Source organism: Mustela putorius, unplaced genomic scaffold (assembly GCF_011764305.1).
Source record: "Mustela putorius furo isolate JIRA1106 unplaced genomic scaffold, ASM1176430v1.1 tig00003845_pilon_pilon_pilon, whole genome shotgun sequence".
In the NCBI taxonomy this organism is placed as follows: Eukaryota; Metazoa; Chordata; class Mammalia; order Carnivora; family Mustelidae; genus Mustela; species Mustela putorius.
This window is the reverse complement of record NW_025421998.1, coordinates 26,367,208-26,390,980: the sequence shown is the minus strand read 5'-3', so window position 1 is coordinate 26,390,980 and position 23,773 is coordinate 26,367,208. Positions and strand designations below refer to the sequence as shown.

General features: G+C 39.1%; 1 protein-coding gene and 1 pseudogene across 6 annotated transcripts in view; one reads left to right on the top strand and one right to left on the bottom strand.

The window, feature by feature from the left end:
- CACNA2D1 (calcium voltage-gated channel auxiliary subunit alpha2delta 1) overlaps positions 1-23,773 on the top strand; it is a 503,137-nt gene that overhangs the window by 85,859 nt on the left and 393,505 nt on the right. For all 6 annotated transcript variants that reach the window (XM_004739625.2, XM_004739624.2, XM_004739622.2 and 3 more), the window contains exon 2: positions 6,003-6,084. In XM_004739625.2, coding sequence (XP_004739682.1) covers positions 6,003-6,084 — 82 coding nt within the window. The remainder of the gene's footprint in view (positions 1-6,002; positions 6,085-23,773) is intronic.
- On the bottom strand, positions 16,427-23,748 carry LOC106006294 (annotated as a pseudogene).

Below are 23,773 nucleotides of genomic sequence, written 5' to 3'. Positions count from 1 at the left end.
TATATTTTCCCTCCAATCTCTATGGGGGAGCTATCCTCCCTTCTAGCCATGGATTAGGCTTCTCCTGGGTTATGCTTATTTCTTCACGTGTTCCCCACCTTTATGTTTGGATATGGGGGGGGTGAGCAGGAACAGCCCTGATCTAGAGCTTCTGAAGGACCTTGCTCCGTCAATATAGTACACGTTCTCTCCTGAATCTTCAGCGTCTCCTTTTCTACTTGTTGTTCTCCTTGTACATGGAAAGATGCCTAAATCTTTCCTACTAAAAAAGAAAAATAAGGGTGCCTGGGTGGCTCAGTTGGTAAAGCGTGTGACTTGGCTTAGGTCATGATCTTGGGGTCGTGGAATTGAGCCTGGTGTCGAGCTCCACGCTCTGGGGAATCCACCTGCTGCACTCCCTCTCCCTTTGCCCCTTGCTCTCTCTCCCTCTCTCAGATAAATAAGTAAAAATCTCAAAAAAGAAAAAAAGAAAAGTAAGTACTCCTTGTTCTTCGTTCTTTTCTAGGTGCTCTTTGTTTTCCCTTCTCTCCTAGATTCCACACTGTTTCTCTCATTACCTTTACATGTAAGGTTTGGATAAATTTCTCCCACCTTATTTGATGACTCCATAACTACATCCTCTCTTGAAATTTTCCTCTTCTCTGGGTTTTGTCAAATCACTGCTCTTGGATTCCCTTCTCTTTTGCTACTACTTAGATCTTCTGTCCCTTCTTGTAAATGTTATTTTACAGAGTTCAGTATTGGTTATTTCCTTCCTTCTGTACACTGTCCTTTGGGAGTCAGATATTGACTTACCTATGTTCTCTATATACACTGGAAACAGCAAATCTTTATATTCTTATTGGAAATTGTGAGGACTCCAACCCAGGTATATTCAGTTGCCTACACATGGATCTCTCAGAAACATGTCTAATAGAACGAATAAAAGCAAACACAATCATGTCCCTCTAAATTGTTCTTTCTCCTGTGTGTATATCAACATGTCCTATCATTGTTTAACTGAGGAACTCCATGAATTATCCCCAAATTCCACTCACTGTCTACATCCCATACTATGTGAAAGCTTGTTGTCCACACTTCAGATTTTTTTTTTTTTTGAGCTAATAGTTTCTTATATTTAGCCTTTCCTCTACTTTTCTCTATCCTCTTACTACCACTGAGCTGGTTTAAATCCCTCTCATTTCTTACTCGTCTAGACCTTCCCTTCTTATTTTTCATTTTCCCTCTGAGCCATCATCCTCTTTGCTATCAGAAAAAAAAATGGTTTCATCATGTTGATACACACTTGCTGGACCTTGTTACTCTCTAACTCCGCCTTTTCCATGATCTCCTCATTATTTTGGGAATACAATCTAAATGCTTCGGAATGTTATTTAAGACCCTTGCTCTGGCCCATCTGTCTGCCTGAATTTTGTCCCTGCCGTGCCTGTTCCCACCTGAAGCCATTTGTTGAACCGACCTGGACTCCAGCCATTCGGGCTACTTGTAGTTGCTGCGTGTGCCATGTTTTGTATTCCCTCTGCCTTCACGTTTTCTTACTTGCCTTCTCAGTTTTTGTCAAATTCCACTTGTCTTTCAAATTTCACTTCAAGCAGCTACTAGCCCACAGAGCCTTCCCTGTCTGTCTCCCTGCCCTACTACCTTAAGAGTAAACTCTTAAGTGATTCTCTGTTGGTCCTGAAATGTATCCCACTCATGGGATTCAGGACACACTACCCCAAAACACGATACTGAATATTTTAAGCTGAGGGAGTTTGAGAAATGGCGTGTGCATGAAGGACTTTCTGACCTTTCCCTCATAGGAAGGTTGCCTGCCCTAAACCCAGGGGAGAAGAACATGCTTATCTCTGAAGACAAGGGACAGAGAGAAGACTGAATGAATAGGCTTTGTTAGGTTCCCTCTAGTTTATGATACATGGTTCATACTCTTGTCTCTATGTATCTTTCTCTACTTTCTACTCTTTATCGGATTAGCATAAGAATGCTCAGGTTTAACCATTTCTTTGGGTCTCCATTTCCTTATGAAAGTTCTCTTGTCATGTAAAATATGTATAAAATAGATGTGTCTTTTTTTCTTTCTTAACTGCCCTTTGTTATAGGGGCCTTCTATTGTCCAAGCATTCTTTAAGTTAAGAACTTAAAAATGTATAAGAAAAAGATACTTTTCTTCCCCTACACCACCATGTTTTTGTTCTCTTCTGCCTTTTTCCTGCCAGATCTGATTTCAAGACCAACCACATTGTAAGGCATGTATCTTTCATTTCTACATCTGGCGTTTTTAGTATCTGTTGAATGGGTTAACAGCAAACAAAATCTTCCTTGTGGAGTCCTGTGTTAGTTTCCTATTATATGAAAGGGATATATCCTCTGTAATTTTCTCCAAAATTTCGTAGTAGCTTCTGGGGATATTTAATAAAATAGGGCTTAGTGAGTATATGTATGTGCGTGACAGTTTACCCAGAAAGAGAAAGACTGAGAAAGAATCTGCACATATGAGGGTTTTCCGTTGTGTAATTTTTCACTTTCATGATGAATGGGATCTTGGCTTATTTCGTGGCCATTATAATCTTCAATTCCAGGTTTGAAAGGCATAGTACTTATGAATTTTAGGAAAACCAGGTAACACCCATATCTATGAAAAATTATCCTTGCTCCCCTGAAGTGTTCTTGACAGCTTGTCATGGATGGCAAGGAGACTGGATAGGTCCTCCATTGCTTTCAGCCAAAATAGATTAAACTCGATGAACATTAGCAGTGACAGTACACTCAGGTATCAAGTTAGAATGCACATTTTGGATCACTTTAGCATAAATCAGAATTCAGGCATGAGGTAAGTTTTTTTAAAAAATATATATTCTTTGTGTCTTAGTTTCTTAGCTAAAGGGATATATAACACTTGTTACTGTTTGTTGATGTTGGGAATTATTTTTAAGAAGAGCTGATTTATTTTCTCTGGGTCTTAGGACTTGTTCACTAACTGCGTGGAGAAATGAGATAGTCTGATGTGAATTAGCAGATGGCATCAGGGGGGCACCTGGGTGGCTTGGCCAGTTACACATCTGCTTTTGGCTTAGGTCATGATTTACAGGTCCTGGGATCCAGTTCTGCTTCAGGATCCCTGCTCAGCTGGGAGTCTGCTTCTCCCTCTCCCTCTTCCTCTGCCTCTCCCCGTTCCTGCTCTCACCCGCCTCAAATAAATAAATAAAATCTTTAAAAAAATGGTGTCAGTGCTCTTTGCTCCTGCCCACTCCCTAAAGTAATCTATTGTTCTGAATAGGAAAATGGAGCACAATTGTATTTATATAATCATAGTAGTAAGAATATTAGTAGTTGGTATTTGTAGTATTTTTCAAATGGATTGTCAGGAAAGAAGGATTTATTTTGCCATTCAAGCTCCTTCTGGCTGGATTAAGAACCACATTGACCTGAGACAGATTAACTGGAGAAAATCAAATTTAATAGCATACCTGTGGGGAATCCAAACAGACATGGAAATTCCAAAGGCGTTGAGGCTTATTTTATGAGCTGAGGAGGGGAGAGGGGTCTGAGGATACAGAGGTGAGAAAGACCATTAGCAGGAAGGTGAGAGGAGGTTCCCTATTAGGGAGATAAGTGTCTTAGGTAAAGAAGAATCTCTGGTCATAGCTGTCTTCCTTATATAAGTAGGCAGTTGAGGGGGAGGTAAAGAGCTTTTTCTGAATCTACTGGGTTTTGATTGCCTTTGACTCAAAATCGTGTTCTTGCCAAAGTGGCCCATTTGGGGCCCATCTTGGTGGCCTGCCCTTGGCCCCTACAATACGCATCAGCTTCTAAACAGCAGGAAATATAATATTAATGTGTCGGCCTTCATTTTAGTGGTTCTATAAATTTCTTTCCATACTCTCCTCCTGTTTTGTTTTATTTTCTTGATAATTTTTTAAAAAAAATTCTTGATAATTATTTACCTCTTAAGGTTATATTTATAAGCCTTGGTTAATAAATATTCTTCCTTGTCTTCATTTGTGTGAAAGTATCACCAGCTTTTATGTATTTCATTAGTTAACTAGTTCGCTTCACATGTGAGTCAAACCTCTGTGTTTTCTTTAAAGCATTGCATCCTTTTTCTGTGACTGACTTTGTTTTCCGTGTTCCTCTTTAGTTTGTCAGTTTATTATCTTTTGTATGTTCATCTGCACCTCATTGAAATCCCTTTTTTACATTATGCTCCCCCGCCACATTTAATTTTTAAAATTCTGTTATATGTAAATATATCTGACAAAAAGTTGGTAACATTGTAGTTCTCTTGGAATTCTTATCTTTCCAAGGAAAAGAAAGACAAACATAGTTAAAATCTCATGATGGAGCACTTATGAAATACATAGTTAATTTTTAAAACAACACTTTCCTAAGCCACTCTTAGATGTGGTCTCTTAAAGGTGGGAGAACACTTGGTCCTAATAAAATTTGAAGAAGTAGAATAAATAGGCAACAGATAGATACACATGTCATACATATGTAGAGAGAAGTTCAAATTCAAATATAAGTCATTTCCTACCATTCTTACTAGTGTTTTCTTATATTTGCATGGGCAGAAAAGAATACATATCATGAATATGAAAGGGATATATCCCTTTTAATAAATAAGCATGAATAAATGCAATATATGAAGGGATTACAAACTATATTGATTTGAATAAGGAACATTGTGTGCTCTTCAGTAATATCTCTAATGACAGGAAGAAGTAAGACCATTGATTTAAGCTTTCCTAAAATGTCCTGATATCTGTAACTTGTATTTTAAGATCTCCATTTCATTAATCTGAAATATATACATGCAAAGGATTTGAACTGAAATCTTTCAATCATAATTTTAGTGCTCAGAAACGTTCCTTTAAAACTTCATCCTTGAACTAAGAATTCAAATCTAAGAGTTTAGCTAAGGAAATGAAATACTTTTAAGCTTTACACCCTAAGATATTTGTTGCTTCATAATTCATAGTGGTTAAGGCTGATGATCTTTTAACAAAAAAGGATGGTCAAATATATTATGGGATATAAAGATAATAGAATATTAAGTGGCCATTAAAATACAGTGTTTATAGGGACACCTGGGTAGCTCAGTTGGTGAAGCAGCTGCCTTCAGCTCAGGTCATGATCCCAGCGTCCTGGGATCGAGTCCCATATCGGGCTCTTTGCTCAGCAGGGAGCCTGCTTCTCCCTCTGCCTCTGCCTGCCATTCTGTCTGCCTGTGCTCTCTCTCTTCCCCTCTCTCTCTCTGATAGATAAGTAGAAAAATTTAAAAAAAAAAAAAAAAAATACAGTGTTTATAAAATATTTGTAATGGCATGGGAGAATATTTATCATATGACCTAAAAGCAAATAGAGATGTGAATTTTACATAATAGGCTTTCAACCATGTGAAAGAATTTTAAAAGACCAGAACATATCAAAATGTTTGGTGGAATACATCAAAATATTCCCAGTGGTTATCCCTGGGTGATGGAATTATGAGAAATTTAAAATTATTTATGTTTTCTTTTTTCAAATATTCTATATGTAGCACATCCTTGGTATTATATTAAGAATACTTACAAGCTAAAGGGTAAAGTTCAGTTTAGAATATTCTATTTTTTTAGAATATTAAAAATATATAGAATATTCTATTTAACATAGTAATTATTTGTAATTAATTATATAAATATATTATTTAATATAGTAATTAGTAGTTAATTATTAATATAATTCTCATAAAAATTAAGGAAACATGTACGCTCCTATTGGACAAGACATCTATGGCATTTTCTTTTAGTTTTGTGGCATCTCAGCATCCCAAGAAGCTGACCACTGAAGGTTCATTGGTTTTGTAATTTAAAAGTGGGTTGGGAGGGTGGACATAGTAGGAACTTGGAGGGGGAAGAAAAATATAAAGGGAATTTAATGAATTATCTACAGCACGAGTATAGTATGTGTGTGGTTTCAGTTTGCCAGAGATCTGATAGAACGTTGTCTTCTGATTTCTGCAGCATCAAGTCATGGGTGGATAAAATGCAGGAAGACCTGGTCACACTGGCGAAAACAGCAAGCGGAGTCAATCAGCTCGTCGATGTGAGTGACATCCCGAGAACTTTGTTCATCTTTTCCTTGATTTGAATGCTGTCCTACCTTCTAGGAACTGCACTTCTTCTTCTTCTTCTTTTTTTTTTTAAGATTTTATTGATTTATTTGCAAGACAGAGAGATTACAAGTAGGCAGAGAGGCAGGCAGGGGGGGTGTGTGGTGGGAAAGCCGGGTCCCCGCTGAGCAGGGAGCCTGATGTGGACCTGATCCCAGGACCTTGAGATCATGACCTGAGCTGAAGGCAGAGGCTTAACCCACTGAGCCACCCAGGCGCTCCATAGGAACTGCACTTCTTCTTCTTCTTCTTTTTTTTTTTTTTAAATTTATTTATTTAATTGACAGATAGTACAAGTAGGCAGAGAAGCAGGCAGAGAGAGAAGCCGACTCCCTGCCGAGCAGGGAGCCTGATGCGGGGCTCTATCCCAGGATCCTGGGATCATGACCTGAGCGGGTCGCTCAACAGACTGAGCCACCCAGGTGCCCCGGAAATGCACTTCTATATTATGAATAGGACATGATTTTTCATGCGAATTGGGTAGTGGGATCAGACAAAGAGCCTTGGTACTGCTAGTTATTATTATTATTTTTTAAGATTTTATTTATTTGAGATAGAGACAGAGAGCATGTGTGAGTGCAGGAGCAGGGGGGTGGGGTGGGGTTGGGGTGGGGCAGGGGCAGAGGGAAAGGGGGAAGCAGACTCCCCGCTGAGCAGGGACCCCAGTGCGGGGCTGATCCTAAGACCCTCAGATCATGACCTGAGTCAAAGGCAGATACTTAACCGATGCTTAACTGGTGACCTGATACTGTTAGTTATTGTGAACAAAAAAATGCCATTCCTGAACAATTCATGTAGCGTTCTCAACACCCGTTACCGCTTACCTACAGTCTCTCCTTAGATGAGTTCATGTGATGTGTAGATTCCCCTAGAACTTATCTTGGGGTTTTATGCTCCTGTTCTTCAGAGTATATTTTAGAATCTCTCACGCAGTGGTGACTTGAGGTCCTGTGATGGATTCTTTTGAATATCCTCAGTGGGAACACATGTTCTTTCTTTGAGGGTAGATTTTATTTTTAAAAATGGTTGGAAAGTGTTTATAGCCATGTCTAGAGACTAGAGTGAGTCATTGAGATGGGTAATAAAGATTTTTGTGCAAGAAAAGAAGACACTCTAAAATATGGTTTTTCTTACGATTTATGAAATGGCTATGAGAGTCACTCCAAAATGATTCTTGAAAATGATAGCACATATAAATGATAGTAGAGCATCTTACATAGATTATTTTCCCCAGATAAGAGTGTTTATATGTGTAGGTTTCACAAGAGTTTTTTAAAAAATTAATTGTTGGGGCGCCTGGGTAGCTCAGTGGGTTAAATCCTCTGCCTTCGGCTGGGGTCATGATCTCAGGGTCCTGGGATCGAGCCCCGCATCAGGCTCTCTGTTCAGTGGCGAGTCTGCTTCCTCCTCTCTCTCTGCCTGCCTCTCTGCCTACTTGTGATTTCTGTCTGTCAAATAAATAAATAAAATCTTAAAAAAAAAATTGTCATTTCATTAGAGTCTCTACTTGCTTTCCAGTTCTAGCAACAATTTGAAAGTACTTTTATCTTGTGTTCTTCGTGATACAATGAGACCTTTTGTTTTCCAAAAATGTGATGAGTCACAGAGGTGAGATATGGTATAAAAGTCAATTCATGGAGGGTATATGAATATTTATCATAGGAATATATATATGTTAGTACTCTTCCCTGGGACACACTGAAATGTATGGTTACCTCATGTATTGATCGAACTTTATGAAGAAACATACCAAAGTATGTTCAAGAAACTTAAGTATTTGTGAGATGAGATAAGAAATGTTTTGGGAAGTGAAAAGTGTTCTTTCTGAATAACAGTGACTAAATGTAATTCTAATCAACACTTATGAAGCACAGATTATGTCTCAGGCTCTGTCCAGGCTGCCAAAGGCTGACAGAGATGCAGTTCTCCTCTCTGTAGAGGACTGACACTGTAGGACTCAAAAATCCCCCTTCAGAGCTACTGTAACCTGATGCTTGGGGTCCTCAGTGATTGTCCTTATAGAAAAAGGTGTTAAGGGACGCCTGGGTGGCTCAGTGGGTTAAAGCCTCTGCCTTCGGCTCAGGTCGTGGTCCCAGGATCCTGGGATCGAGCCCCGCATTGGGCTCTCTGCGCAGCAGCGAGCCTGCTTCCTCCTCTCTCTCTGCCTGACTCTCTGCCTACTTGTGATCTCTGTCTGTCAAATAAATAAATGAAATCTTAAGAAAAAAAAAAAAAAGAAAGAAAAAGGTGTTAAAATGTCAAATTGGGCAGCGTAATAAAGTGAGCCTCTGTCAAAGTGATGGAGTTTGTGGAAATGAGAAAAAAAGAAATGAGAATTGGCAGATTCTGGTTAGAAGTTATATGACTTTCTTTATTGACAGCTTGAGATTAAAAATAAACTGCTCTTGGGAGATCTTCTTCCCTCCTCTCCACTCTTTCTCTAGCCTCAAAAGCCACTTTCTTGGCTGACCTCACTTCTCCTTTTGGTTTTCATCTGTGAACCGTTTTATTGAACCTGCTTTTTGCAATGAATCACTTAAAAAAAAAAAAAAAACTCACCTGATTTCCATTATGGTTTATCAAGTATAGATTACTAAGAACAATGCAAATCTTCAATGAATAAATGGCCTAGTCTGAATTAGGATTAAAAAAACAGAATGGACAGGAAGAAAGAAAATCCCCACAATGTTCTGTTTATGAGACATGTACCTAATAAAGTGACAAATAAAAAATACAAATAGAAAATTGTATGTTATGTAACAGGAGCAGAGAGAGAGAGAGAGAGAGAGCGAGAGAGAGATCGCGTGCACGTGCAGAATCTATTATTGGAAAAAGAATTTAAATACTGAGACACATGAAGAGTGTTATTTTGTATAGATAAATGATTCCATATACCCCTTTCCTTTTGCTTAGAAAGCAAAGGTCCATGATGGGGGCCAAAGGGTTCCGTTTCTTTTTGGCCATGAAAACCTAAAACACAGAGTAGCTGAAGGGCAGCAGAGTTGAGAGTGACTTTATGCAGAGTTTGGGGTTATTAGATCCACAGTGAGGATCAGAAGTTGAATAGAGAAATTTAGTAGATTCCTAGGTTGATATTTAATATTGTAGAAATGATAGTTCTTCCCAAATTATTTAATGGAATTGTTTCTAGTGGCATCAGGGAGTACAGCTAAGTTTTTACCTAAAGGCCCAGAAACAGCTCCAAGAGGCAGCATAGCTAAAATCAGACATATTTCCAATTTTATAAAAAATGGCTTTCTAGCATCCTCAAACACTAGCCTAGGGAGGGTTGATAATGATTAAGGCATTGTGTTAATTTAAGGTGGACATTGTATTACTTTGATACATTTATGTATTGCAGTATGGTATAATGATATCTGTCATATTACATACCTTTAATACATTGTTATTGTCTGTTCTTAACAAACTGTATACAGACTTTCAGATTATTTCTTCTATTTCTTGAAAAATGCCTTTTATATTTTAATGGGGGTTGAATCTCCAGAAGGCTTTGAGTGATCTGGCAGTTTTAACAATATTAATTCTTCTAATCCATGAGCACAGGATGTCTTTTTATTTGTTTTTGTCTTCTTTGAAATCTTTCAACAAAGGGAAGACATTTTATTACTTTTAAACATAAACACATTGGGGTACCTGGGTGGTTCAGTCGTTAAGCTTTTGCCTTTGGCTCAGGTCATGATCTAAGGGTCTTGGGCTCTCTGCTTGTATCACGCTCTCTGCCCGGCAGGGAGCCTGCTTCCCCCTCACTCTCTACCTGCCTCTCTGCCTACTTGTGATTTCTCTCTCTGTCAAATAAATAAATAAAATCTTAAAAAAAAATAGAAATAAACATACACACACATAGACATACAAATTCCTGTAGCTGGCAAATGGAAAGGCTGATCATTATATATTAATGAAGAGATAACATTTTAAAAATAAGATGGTCTAAATCTTAGAAACAAAGCTGTCTTTTTTTTAAAGGAATTATTTATATATTTGTCAGAGAAAGAGCTCCAGCACAACCAGGGGAGGAGGAGGGTCAGAGAAGGGAGAAGCAGACCCCCCAACTGAGCAGGGAGCCCGATGCAATGTGGGACTCGATCCTAAGACCATAGGACCATGACCTGAGCTGAAGGCAGACACTTAACTGACTGAGCCACCCAAGCATCCCGGAACCAAAGTTTTTAACTTTATAAAACACTTACCAGCCACTATTTTCTCATATAATAAGTTGATAAAATATTTAATGTAAAGACATACTTAAATTTCAACCAGTACCTAAATTATCAGGTATTCTGAATTAATAGGTTCTATAATAATGAATTTGTTTTATGAAAAAGATTTTTTTTTGGGGGGAGAGGGAGAGAGAGAGAACATGCACACATGTAGAGGGAGGGACAGAAGAAGGGGGAGAGATTTTTTTTTTAGGATTTCATTTATTTATTTATTTGAAAGAAAGAGAGCAGGGGAAGGAGCAGTGGGGGAGGGACAAGCAGACTCTGCTGAGCACAGAGTCCCACGCAGGACTTGAAACCAGGACCCTGAGATTATGACCTGAGCCGAAATCGAGAGTCCAATACTTAACTGCCCGAGCCACCTGGGTGACCTTGAGAGAGAGAGAATCTCACGTAGGCTCCAAGCCCCAGCTCGACCCAGATGCTTGATCTCCTGACCCTGAGATCAAGACCTGAGCTGAAATCAAGAGTGGGCTTGATGAACAGACAGAGCCACCCAGGTGCCCCATGAAAAACTTTTTTAAAAGATAGGTTGATAAGTACAGACTACTGTTTGCTTTTCTATAAAGTCCACTTCTGAATGTTTAAAAAGAGCAAAACAAAATAGAACTCTGCAAAGAGGTCAGAGAGCCTCAGCTGCCCCACTTGAGTGATGCTGTTCCATGGAGGGGGCTGGGAGGAGAGCAAATCATGATACCGCAAGCAAATCACGAGCGTCTGGGAGTTTGTTGTCGCTTTTGTTCTCTTTCTTTGCACTTGTCCCTTTCCCTTTAGGAATCCAAGGCTTTCTCAGGGCCTCCTCTTTATTACCAAAAAAAAAAAAAAAAAAAAAAAAAGGCTGATGATTTTCTTTCACATTAAGTCTATAGTAACTCTTTCGTCTCTAAGCAGAACAAATTTGATACTAGGCAGCTAGTATGAGGACTGTATTTTGAAAGAGGTAGAGTTTTCCAAACAGGTCATTCCAAGTACATCTCTTTTCCTGATGGGGGTCAGATGGGGGTGGTGGGGACCCACAGAATTGGACTGAGGTGAGGTATGTGATGTACCAAGGACACAGAATTGAAGGAGGCACCAGTTTGGAGAGTCGTTGAGTGAGTGAGGAGCTCCTGAAATTTCGTGCCTGGGTCCTCACTTGACTTGGGGCCCAGGGACAATAAGGACCTGACTTGCTCTATATCTTCTGCTCCGTGTGGCTGGAGACACAGGCATTTGCAGCCTTCTGGACACCACACGAATCCTAAGCCTCTCTGCTACTTTTTCTTCCCTATTCCTTTCCCATCCTACATATGATATCAGGTTCTTTTACAGGTTTTTGTTTTTGTTTTTTAATGCTCTGTAAGCTTCCCAGACTCATTTTGTGTTTATGGAAGGTGCACTGGCTATTCCTGTATTTATTCATAACAATATATGCATTTTGAAATCTCCGCCCTCGTTATCTGACACTGCTCCATAGTCCACTTCTATTTCAAGTTTAATGCTGTGTTGGTGGTCTGGGAATCCCCACTTTTTCTTAACAGAGATTATTATATCCTTTTAGCTTTCTAAGAGAGTTGAAATTATGCCTGTCACCTTGTTTTAAGGCTTTCTTCTTAACTACAAATTCTTTCTGGTCTCTGACATGTTTGGCTAGAATATGCAAGCATATTTAAGAAAATTTGGGGATGGGCACCTGGGTGGCTCAGTTGGTTAAGTGACTGCCTTCAGCTCAGCTCATGATTCTGGCGTCCGACGATCGAGTCCTGCATTGGGCTCCCAGCTCCATGGGGATCTGCTTCTCTCTCTGACCTTCTCTCTCATGGCCTCTCTCTCTCTCTCTCTCTCTCTCTCATCTTTAAAATATCCCCCCACCCCAGAAGTGTATTTTTGAAGATAAAATCATTCAGCAGTGGCATCATCATAGAACTTGCTGATTTTTGATTCACTGCTGTGATTTCATAGAGTTATGTTAAAATCAATACCTTCACATTTCGGTGTGCTCTTAAAGCTGTCAATATGAAACGTGTCTAAATATTGAGTATTCAGTACTCTTAATTAAGTTAGTATTTACATAAGTGTTTTCAGTGAGTAATTTCTTTTCATTAGTAACTCGTGGTATTAACAGACTGATGCTTTTACTTTGACATTGTGGTCACGTCACTTATGTCAATAGAATATTCATTTTCTAGGTGGTGGAGAGTTTAGTATATTAATCTGTTTACAAAGGAAGATACACTAGAGCAGAATGTAATTAATCATTGGTGATTTTGACTTAGGGAATCACCAAGGTGCAGAGACAACAAGGGCTGAGATCTTCTTTTCTCCTCTGGGGAGTGCTTCTAAGTAGCTGGTTGGTGTCAGATGTCCTGTTACCTGCTTGTCAAGAGAGATAGAGCCTAACACTCTCTTCCTTACAGAAATGGTTTAGGGGTAAAAGGGAATATGGAAACCTGAAAGCAATAAAAGATACTATGAAAAAGTTAAATGCAAAATATAGCTTTATGTTCATATTCCATTATAAAAGTAACATAATTTATAAAACTAATAGAACTATTTTGTGAGAATAGTATAATTAATTTTCAGATACAACTATTTATTGCCATTTCACATTCTGGTTTTATTTATAATTGCCTTATTCTCTCAGTGATGAAATGTAACCAAATGAATTGCCATAATTGCATAGGCAACTTGAAATTATAGTTATTTTAAGGGGAAAATACTTTTTTTTATCTAAGTAGACAGAAATCTACTTTGACTGCATATAGTATTATCAGTAGAGAATATGGATTCCCTTTACCCTCCTACTGGAGATTTTAAAGTAAGAAGTTGATTTTTTTTTTTAACAGTATAATTACATTCAATTTCAAAGGTGTGGAATAAACTCTAGGGGATTTCTAATCTGATAGTGACTTTCAGTATTTTATTAACAGGTTTTTCAATGAAGTACTGTGTGTTCATGAACAGTAATAGTAAGAGACTATTACGGTGTTTTCTTTTTTACCTTACCAGTCTGTACCATTATCAATAATTAACATTTAAGTTATACTAGTACTTGAGGGATGCATGATTATTCTTGGTTTTTCCAAATAGCAATTTAATGGCTTGGTGATACTAATTACAGAGAGAATGATGTAATGCTGTCTATGCCCTTTTCTTGTCTCTGAGCTACACAGTGAAGATGGAAACTAAGAACTGCTAAATGATATAGCCAAGGAGTAGCTTCTCTACAGTGAAGATGAATGGCATAAAAGACCATTATTTGCTACTGCACCCTCTCGGTATACAACGTGCAGATTCTTATTATTTATATTTTCTGATGACAGTTATTGTCTTTATATCTAGAGCTGTGGTTCTCCGCCAGGGGCAGTTTTGTCCCCCAGGAGACATTTGTCATTGGTTGGAAACATTTGTGATTGTCACAGCTGGTGAAGGGGGGGTACTCCTGGCGCCTCATGTGTAGAGGCCGAGGATAGGGCTAAACATCTTACAAAACACAGGACATCTTCTCACCCCCAAGAGGTATCTGGTGAATATGTCTGTAGCGTTCAGGTTGAAAAACTGCTCTAGAAGCACTGAGACATTTGAGGCAAAGGTAAAGGTATGGAATTCTTTAAATGAATGTAAATGTGTAAACTTGTCTATTAGCTTTGGTAGGTAGCAGTTTTCCCTTAGAAAAGCCATTTGTTAATAAGGTATAATGGGTAAGAGCAAATTAAACAGTGCCGCTTTTTAAAATTCTTTTGTTGGCAGTAAAATGAATTTGGGTCGTTTGGGGTTAGGGACATTAGGCAAGCAGCTCACTCAGCCTATGGTTAAGTATTTTTTAATTTAACTTTAATGGAATCTAATATGATCTCTTCCACTTTTAATTGCATATGAATTTGCTGCTCAAAATACATACACAATTCATATATAGCTCCTGATATGCAAAAGGAAAGAGGCTAGGTTAAAATAATATCTCTGGGATTAACAAACAAAAGAAACCCAAGTAGCTGGCTTCTTATTTTATGTTTCTTAATGCTTGTTTTAATTCAGAGTACTCATTTAAAAAAAAAAATACAAGTATTTTTCTTAAAGATTTTATTTATTTATTTGAGGTGGGAGGGGCAGAGCGGGGATGGAGAGGGACAAACAGACTTTGCACTGAGCATGTAGCCTGATTCAGGGCTTGATTTGAAGAGCCTGAGATCATGACGTGACCTGAAACCAAAAGTCAGGGGCTTGATCAAGTATGTCCTTAATTCTGAGTATTCTTTCTTTCTTTTTTTAAAGATTTTATCAGAGAGGAAGAGAGAGCATGGGCAGGGAGGGTCAGAGGAAGAGGGAGGAGCAGACTCTCCACTGACCAGGGAGCCCCCAGTACGGTTCATCTCAGGACCCTGGGATCATAACCTGAGCTGAAGGCAGGGGCTTAACTGACTGATCCACCCAGGCGCCCCTAATTCTGAGTATTCTTGACCATAAACTTACTCTTCACCTTATGTGTGAAATGTCTCCAAGCTAAAAACTGAAAAATTGTTACTATGCATCTCTTTTTTTGCTCAAGTTAGTCTTTGTTGTAGTTTGGTTACTGTGTTGTAGGCATGAGCCCTTGTATTGCAGTTTAAATATTAGCACCTGTTCCAATGTGTAGCATGGCAATAGCACAGGCATGTTTATGGTTGTCGCTTGTTCTAGTCTTTCTACCATCTTCTTCTTTTTTTTTTTTCCGTCCCTTCTACCATCTTTAATGCAAGGTTGATAGCGACACCATCAAATTCTTGTTAATAAGAATTGGAGTATGTAGCAATTTATGCTGTGGAAGGTTCTCTAATTCTGACTTCATTCTTCCTAAATATTCTTCTTAAAGACAATGTCTCATTTGAAATGTGATATTATCTCAGCTAAAAAACTGTATCATATCGAATAGAAAGAATGGAAAGACTAGGGAAATATTGAACTGCTGTGTTTGATTTTTGGATGGCAGTTTGATGTAGTTATCGTCAGAAATATATGCAATATGGGGTTGGGGCTGGGTGGCTCAGTGGGTTAAGCATCTGCCTTCAGCTCAGGTCTTGATCCCAGGGTCTGGGATCAAGCCCCTCATCTGGCTCACTGCTTAGTGGAGAGCCTGCTTCTCCCTCTCCCTCTGCTTGCTGCTTTTCCTGCTTGTGCTATTCCCCTGTCAAATAAATAAGTAAAATCTTAAAAAAAAAAAAAGAAATATATGCACTATGAATTCGGGAACAGGATCAATTATGTGTATTCATGTATATGTGTGTATGTGTGTACAGTTACATGGGTATGTGTACATACAGAGGATGTTCATAGTAAGCCTATGTTATATTTTCAATTCTTCCTATGTGTTAATTTTCCTAGGAGTTCTGAGTAAGATAGCTTGGAGTTAACTATAAGGTATAAACCATTATCCTGAATATTTTTTTTTTCACATTCAGCATTTTATTTGATTAGATAATTTACATATCTCCCATCCTTCTCTTTAATTCAGTGTGACAACATTTCATAATAAACTACTTTAAAGAGCAGGTTTGGTCAAGAATGGAATGAAATAGCAAAAACAAAACCAAAAAGACCCAAATCACTGCTGCTTTTAAAAAACCAACACTGTCACCACTTATATTGCTCATATTCAAATCAAAACACACAAACTATATCTATATATAATTTTATTATTGTTATTGTATTGTATTATTGTATGTATTTATTATTATTGTATATTGAGATATATATTATTTTATTTTATATATATATATATATATTTTTTTTTTTATTTGACAGAGATCACAAGTAGGCAGAGAGATAGGCAGGGGGTCGGGGGTGGGGGTGGGAAGCAGGCTCCCTGCTGAGAAGAGAGTCCGATTTGGGGCTCGATCCCAGGACCTTGGGATCATGATCCAAACCGAAGGCAGAGGGTTTAACCCACTGAGCCACTCAGGTGCCCCCTCCCCCGACAAGTGATATTTGTGTAAAACATCTTCAGCATTTCCTTGTGGCTGGCTCTCCTTACTGCATGCAGAGGGCAGGGCTGCATCTGCACATTTGTCAGCTGGTCGGTCTGTCAGTTTGTCATGCTGGATCTGGGAGGCTCACGCAGCTTCACATTATTGGGAGGGCCTGGATGGGAGACGCTTAACGTACTGAAATCCCAAACTGTCATGGCTCCCATCGATGCCAGTAGTGCAAAATCTGCAACAATCTCTCTTGTCTACCACGTAGACAGACCCTCGAGTGATGCTCTTCTGGTGCAGCATCTCCAAGGCTGTGTTGCGGTCTGCAGTCGTGGCCCTCTTGTCTGTGCTGTGGAAGGGATCCATGGCAACTGTGTTGCACTGGAGGCTCGGGTTTGGAACGTCTAGTTTGGACATGAAAGCCCAGCAGCCCAGCAGCCACGGTCATCGTCGTTAAGGAGCATTGGGCAGCAGTCATGACCTGCAGTGGCAACGCTATTCTCTGAGACAAATGACCACTTAGGAGGGGTAGGAACTGTGTTTCCAGAGTTGAGACCTGCTCGGTTTTCGAGGCATCAGCAATGGCTACGGTACCATCATGAATGACCCAGGCCAGGCAGCTCCCGCTGACAGAGAAGCTGACCCCATGCACCCAGCCACCAGTGCCGCGGCCACCAAAATCGGACATCTGTTGACCAGAAGGCATCTTGCTGCCCCGGGGGTACTGGCTGGCTTTTCACCCACCTCTTGAATGTAGGCGGGAAACACTCTGCCTTTGAAATCACAAGATCCTCCCGCCTGCACAACCTGGCTGGGATGCCCCTCCGAGCTGAGGAAGTGCCCTGCATTTCATAGCTGCCCATGGTCGGGTCTCACTTTGCCTTTCAATCTGTATTTTCCAATAATTCCTGTGTCACACGCATTCTGATTTCTTTCCTCCCTCATTAACACGTGTATCTCTCAAAGGGTGGCGGCAGTCGCATCTTGTTGTCTGTCATAACCCAGGGGATTGTATTGCCCTCTGAATTCTGACAACACAATTTTCTGAATCTCTTCAGTGGAACACTATTGTTCTTCGTATTTATCATTACCTCATTTTGTGCATTTACTCTATTTTTGTGATCTAATTTTCGTTCGGGTGTTGTATTTACATTCCATTATCTAATTGCATAACACCTTACATGGCTTTGTTATTTTTGGGTGTTCAAAATACATAATAATTTTAAATTCCAAGGAGGAACTTGTAAGTCAGCATTCACATTCCCAGCAAGGCCTGGGTGTAGTAACAACTATCTACTAGTTACTAGTAGTTACTAGTAACTAGTAACTGTGTAGGTACTGTGTTATGTGCTGGGCTGTACCAGTGAGCAAAACAGGCAAAAATGTCTGTCCCCTTAAAATTTACATTCTGAAAATTTAATAAAAAAAAGCAAAGAAACCAAGGAATATAAGTATTCCTTTGATCATTCCAAATGGTAAAAAAAAAAAAAAAAAAAAATTACATTTTGGTTAAAGGAAATAAGAAATATACAACAAACATGATACTTAATAAATTATGTTAGATGATGTTTGCATTTGCTTAAAGGTAGCCAAGTAGAAATCTCAAGCCATAAAAAGTTCAAAGGTAGTATCGTTATCTCAGAAAACTGGGTTATAGGAGAAAGGAAATAAAAGTGATTTTTACCAGTTGTGTTAAATACAACTGACAATGTATTAAAGAACATTAAAGAGTGAGAGATTTTCAAAACTTGACATTTATTTCTGAGATTGCATCATTTACTATTTTAATTAAAGAGGAGGAGGGGAGAGTTTGAAGAGATCAGGAGTTAATTAGTAAATATTGTGTATTCTTTTATGGCAGTATTTATTTATTTTTTTTAACTCACCTAATTTTCAATGGAGGAAGGTAAATCTTTAAAAAATCTTTTTTGTTGGTAAAATATATTCTAGTATCAATTCAGATTAGTGACAATAGATATTTTTTTACCTTAGATGAAGGATTTTTCACATATCTGAACATCTCTTTCTGTTGGGCAGCTTGTCTGATGATGTAACTTACAATAAATCAAAAGAAGGACTTTATTATACTTGTGAATCATTGCAAAATTTCTTAAGGTAAGGGAACTTTGATCTTTGAAGGTGACCACGAAAGAAGATTATATCATTCTTTTGTGTTAATACATCTTTTAGACACAAGACATTCTCAGTTGCTAGGGAACGAGTAGTCCAAAAGCCCACAAAACACTTAATAAAGAAGAAAAAAAATATAACGAAGCCATCCCATATTGCAAAATTTAAGTAAAAGTAAGTGAAATTGATTTTTGAGTCTCTGAAGCAGTTGAGGTAACAGGCATCTCTTTGCTGCCTGCATTAGTACTGAAGATGTGAGAACGTACCCCTGTTAGACAGTAAAGACAGTGAAGTGATAATGATGGTTGGAGTTCTGTCCCATTTTCTTTTAGTCCCTCTCATTATTATGAGGTAGGATCATATTCATCCAGTTCACATATATTTTTGGACAATGTGTGCACATCTATTTTGATATTTTTAGCTTTTCTCTCTAGAATTTCATCTCAGAATCTCACATTATTGTGAGGGTCATAATAGAAGTCCTGAGATAATTTCATTATTTTGTAAAGTCGAATGGAAATTGTACATTTCTCACAATAGAGCTCATTCTTCCTGTGAATGAAATGAACCCAATGAGTAATGAAACGAAGGTGCAAAGTAGTAATTAATAATGTTAATCACGACTTTCAAAGCCTGAGGTCTTTCTTAGCATTTTTGCTTTTTGGAAGAGTGAATCACTTGAGGAGTTTATTATAGACTTACTATCCAGAGGCTGATTATTATTGTTACGTCTCAGCTAGGAGCTCTTCACAAATAGTTCATTGTTTTAATTTTCTATTGTTACTTTGACAAGTCACCCAAAATGTATTGGCTTAAAACACAAATTTGTTATTTTACAGCCTATAGATCGGGAAGTCCTTCCCTGGGCTTATGGCCCTCTTTCTCCATCTTCAGAACTGGCAACATCGGGAGGGTTTCTCCTCATGCTTTGTTCTCTCCGGTTTCCTCTTGCATAGTCATTTCCTCCCCTTCCACTTTTCAGGACTCTAGTGATGACTCTGGACTCACTAGGAAGGTCCACGATAATCCCTTTCTTTTCAGTTCACCTGATGAGTAAAATTTCATTTCATCTGCAAACTTAATTCCCCTTTGCCATGTAACAGCATATAGTTCCAGGTCCTGGCATTTAGCAAGTGGGTCCCTCTGGGAGGCCAGTATACCTTCTAGCATAGCCATCCCTCTGGTACTCTAATATCTGCATGCTGCTGTCCTTCCACTAGTCAGACTTCTGCTTCTTCTGCCCTTGATCCACCGAACTATTGTCTCACATGTGGCGAAAGAATCCGATTGGTTCAGTGTGTTGTCATCATTTATACAGATCTTTGGGACCTGTTGCCTCACAGGCCTTCAAGCCAGAAGTGAGCTGCTTCTAGATCTGATATGTCTTGATGCAATTAGTCGAGGGCCAGGGTCAAGGTCATACATTAGACTATTGCTACCCATTTGTAAGGAAACGTGTAGGACTCTTCTTTCATTGGGGACTGTCAAAAGGAAAACTTGTCTCAGAAAGGTGACTGTGGGCATGGCAGAAGTCTTGATTGCTTACTCAAGATGAGTTTCATGGGAGGGAAAGGGTTGTCAAAATTTGCATATTTAAGACTCAATGTGCAGACATTTCTGTTTCTCTTAAGGGAACTTAACTTATTTAAGACCTGCCATTCTCGCCCCCTGGGTGGAAAAAAAACTTAGTTGCAGAATTTCAAGGTGTCTCCCAACTCCCTTCCAATAATCTCTGGTGTTCTTCAAAACTTTGCTGCTTGGCATCTGGTGCAAGGGGAAGCCCGTGACAAGATGTGTAGTATATTCGCTGTTTTACATGCTCTTGGCATAGATATTGAATTTGATTGCTAATACTTGGCCAGTCTCTTCAGCCTCTTTTGGGCCCCTCAACTGTGGGTGGTTTGCACCATCATCCTTCAGCTGCAACTCAGCTCCCCACTGTCCATCTCTCAAGCTCTGCGTTGAAATTCCCTTGATTATCACTGACTTAGTCTCCTAGCAGACAGATTAATGCTGAGCTACCTTTCTTGTTCATTCCAGCAGCCTTTCTTTTTTTTCCATGTCCTGCTGAAGCCAGATGAGATCCCGGGCTGAGTGGTATTACAGATCTACTTTGCCTAAACGTGCCATGTTACCATTTCCCCTTCGACTGCTTTCCCTTGGGCAGTGGTTTGCTCCTTTACGATGTGATCTGGGACCCAAACTGCCTCCACTCTGATACTCCAAAGCCTGAATTTCGGTATTCTCACTAATGCAATGGTTAATCAAATGTATTTTTCAGATTTCTTAAAGTGAGTAAATGGTATAATGTAGGTGAAACACCTCAGAGTGATATAGAGTAGAAGCTTCAACGTGATTGCTAATCACTTTGAACCCATTTGGATTTGCATCCCAAACTCAGAAGCCTATCTTGCTCTGGGTTATCTGTGTTATTCCATGACATAATAGTAAGTATTCTGATTTCTGAACTATTTCTTTAGGTATGTTTATGAAGTAATTATATCAATGAGTGGTATCACTTTTTAATATTATACTTGAGATTATTTTTAAATGTATCATTTTGAAGATTATCTTTTTTTTTTTAAAGATTTTATTTATTTATTTGACAGAGAGAGATCATAAGTAGACGGAGAGAGAGGCAGTCAGAGAAAGAGAGAGAGGGAAGCAGGCTCCCTGCTGAGCAGAGAGCCCGATGCAGGACTTGATCCCAGGACCCTGAGATCATGACCTGAGCCGAAGGCAGCAGCTTAACCCACTGAGTCACCCAGGCGCCCATTCTGAAGATTATCTTGAAACTATGGACTTGGAACAAAGAGACTTAGAAGTTTCCTGTGGAAAAAGGAAGGGAAACTATATTCCCTGTTGTCCATGAATGTAATAGTGAATGGTCATTAAAGCCAGTTAATTAAGATGGTAAGAAAGCAAGAATTGACAGGTGACAGATATTTTTTCTGTCAGAACTTGTGGCAGGGATGGAAGTGAGAGGATTTGCACTGCAGAAAAATGAAAGTATATGAGTATATCAGTCAGGACGAAAAATATCCTGTCTAGGATTCTCATTATATACTACATTCTTTCTAGTAGAAGAAATGGAAGCTAGTGTCAACATAACATAAGAGGAATTGACATATGATTTGAACGGGGCTCTGTCTGGTATTGAAAGCTCATGTTATTTACACTGTGTACTTTTATTTTTTTTCTGGAAAGAATTGGATAAAATGGTAAAACAGACAATTGTTTTTTAAAAAAGGAAAAAAAGGGGCATCTGGGTGGCTCATTCGGTTAAGCCACTGCCTTTGGCTCAGGTCATGATCTCAGGGTCCTGGGATTGAGCCCTGCATTGGGCTCCCTGCTCCATGGGGAGTCTGCCTTTTCCTTTCTCTCTGCCCCTCCCCCTGCTTGTGCTCTCTCTCTTTCTCTCTCTCTCTCTCAAATGAATAAATAATAAAATCTTAATAAAACAAGCAAAAGAACTAGTTCTTTTGGTGGGGGCAGTTATATGGTTTTAATTAATTTTTATTACCAAGAAACATTTCAAAGGTGGTTTTATACATTACAGAGTACAACAGGATATTTGTATTGGGGCTGCAGATGTAAGCTTCCTTGACTTCGCTTATTTAAAGTTTCTTTGTGAATTAGGTTCTGTTTTCTGTTTTTAATTTTCTAAGCATGAAAAAATTACCCTAGAATCAACTTTAGAGAATTTTCTGTATCTATTTGAGAGGATTTGCATATACTTGAACTGAATTGTTTTTGTCTGATTCATACTCCATTCGTTCTTTAAAGAACTTATATCTGGCATATGTCGGTAGTGACTTAATAAGTGACATTACGTTTCGTACATAATGCAAAGTACAGATTGCATATTTGGAACTGATCTCTACCGACTCTGAATTCTGTCCTAGTCCCTGTACCACAGGAAGAAGGTCAGACTTCATTTAGAAATGAACACAATATTAACGGCACAAAGCACAAGTGCTTGCACACCAATTAGCTTTATTGGTTTTCCTGTAAAGAACTAAATGCCCTGGATCAATTACAGTGATGTTGAGGTTTATCTGTTTGTACCCCAAATCAATTAATCTTTTCAGGACTTCATGTTCCTGGATGTCATCTTAGGCTCAAATGAAAGAGAGAGCCTTGGGCTGGATGGAGTTGTTCATGGGCAACTTGGTCTTTAAAACAGGACTCCTTAATCTGCCCCTTAGCAGAAAGTCTGAGCAACCCAGTAATAGGCAGGAATTCCAAATAAAACTGAATGTGGGGATTTTATATGACCGGATGACTGTGCCTTGAATAGTTGGGATGATGAACCTATAGGGTCAAAATTTAAATGACTATGAGAAAAACCTCATAGTTTGAATAAGTTAAAAAAAATTAGTAAAAGCTGGATTTAAATCTTTTAAAATGATTAATTTTGAATCCCCTAAAAATATGAAAACTTCATGTAAAACTAACATGTTCAGTTACAAATACATGGTAGCGTATGCATCTGTGCATATGTGAAAGCAGCGTATACCAGTAGCATCCGTGGTCAGCTGGAAGCAGGCTGTAGGACCTGTTGGTAGTATTGCACAACGCTGGAGTTGAGCCAGAAAAAACAGGGTTGAACTGGTTCCTGCATGTGCCCTGGATTCACTTCTCCTAAGACGATAAAAACCTGCCAGGCCCTGGCTTTCAAAGATGGTTTAGTCATGCATGTGCAACCCATCTGTTGGATGCATAAGGGGTTTCCTACTCGGCTCAGCCCTGTAGCCACAAGCATGGTTGCTGTTTCTCCTCACCCCTCCTTCTTTAATTCCTCCCCCCTGCCAGGAGTGCGCGGGCTCTGAAAACAGGTGCATCTGAGGCCACTCCAGGGAAATCCTTCTATGGACACTGATGGGAGGCAAAATTACAGGCTTCTTTTGCTGCCTAGCTTGCTTCCAGCATAGTTTGATTCAGTGATTCAGAGAAGACCAAACCCCAAAGATTCAGTTAGCTAATGAAAAATATTTACAGTTACAAATTTAACCGAACTTGAATGTAGACCTCCGTGACTTTCAGCCCTTCTGTAATAGTAAAGCTCCCTTTGTTACCTGGGTGAACCGGAGCAGAGGCTTCATTCTCTCTCTTTCCCTCTCTCCCTGCCCCTCTCTCTCTGCTCTCTCCCCCTCCCTTCATAAAGTTTAGCAGCATACACTTTAATCTCAGTGGTTGTAGCTGGCAGGATAACCGTGGGGAGTCTCCTTCAGTACATTTTTGGTTCCCCCTTCCTCCTACCTTGGTTCGCTGCACACGTCCTCCAAGTCTGACCTGCCATGCTTCTGTCCTACTGTTTTCTAGCA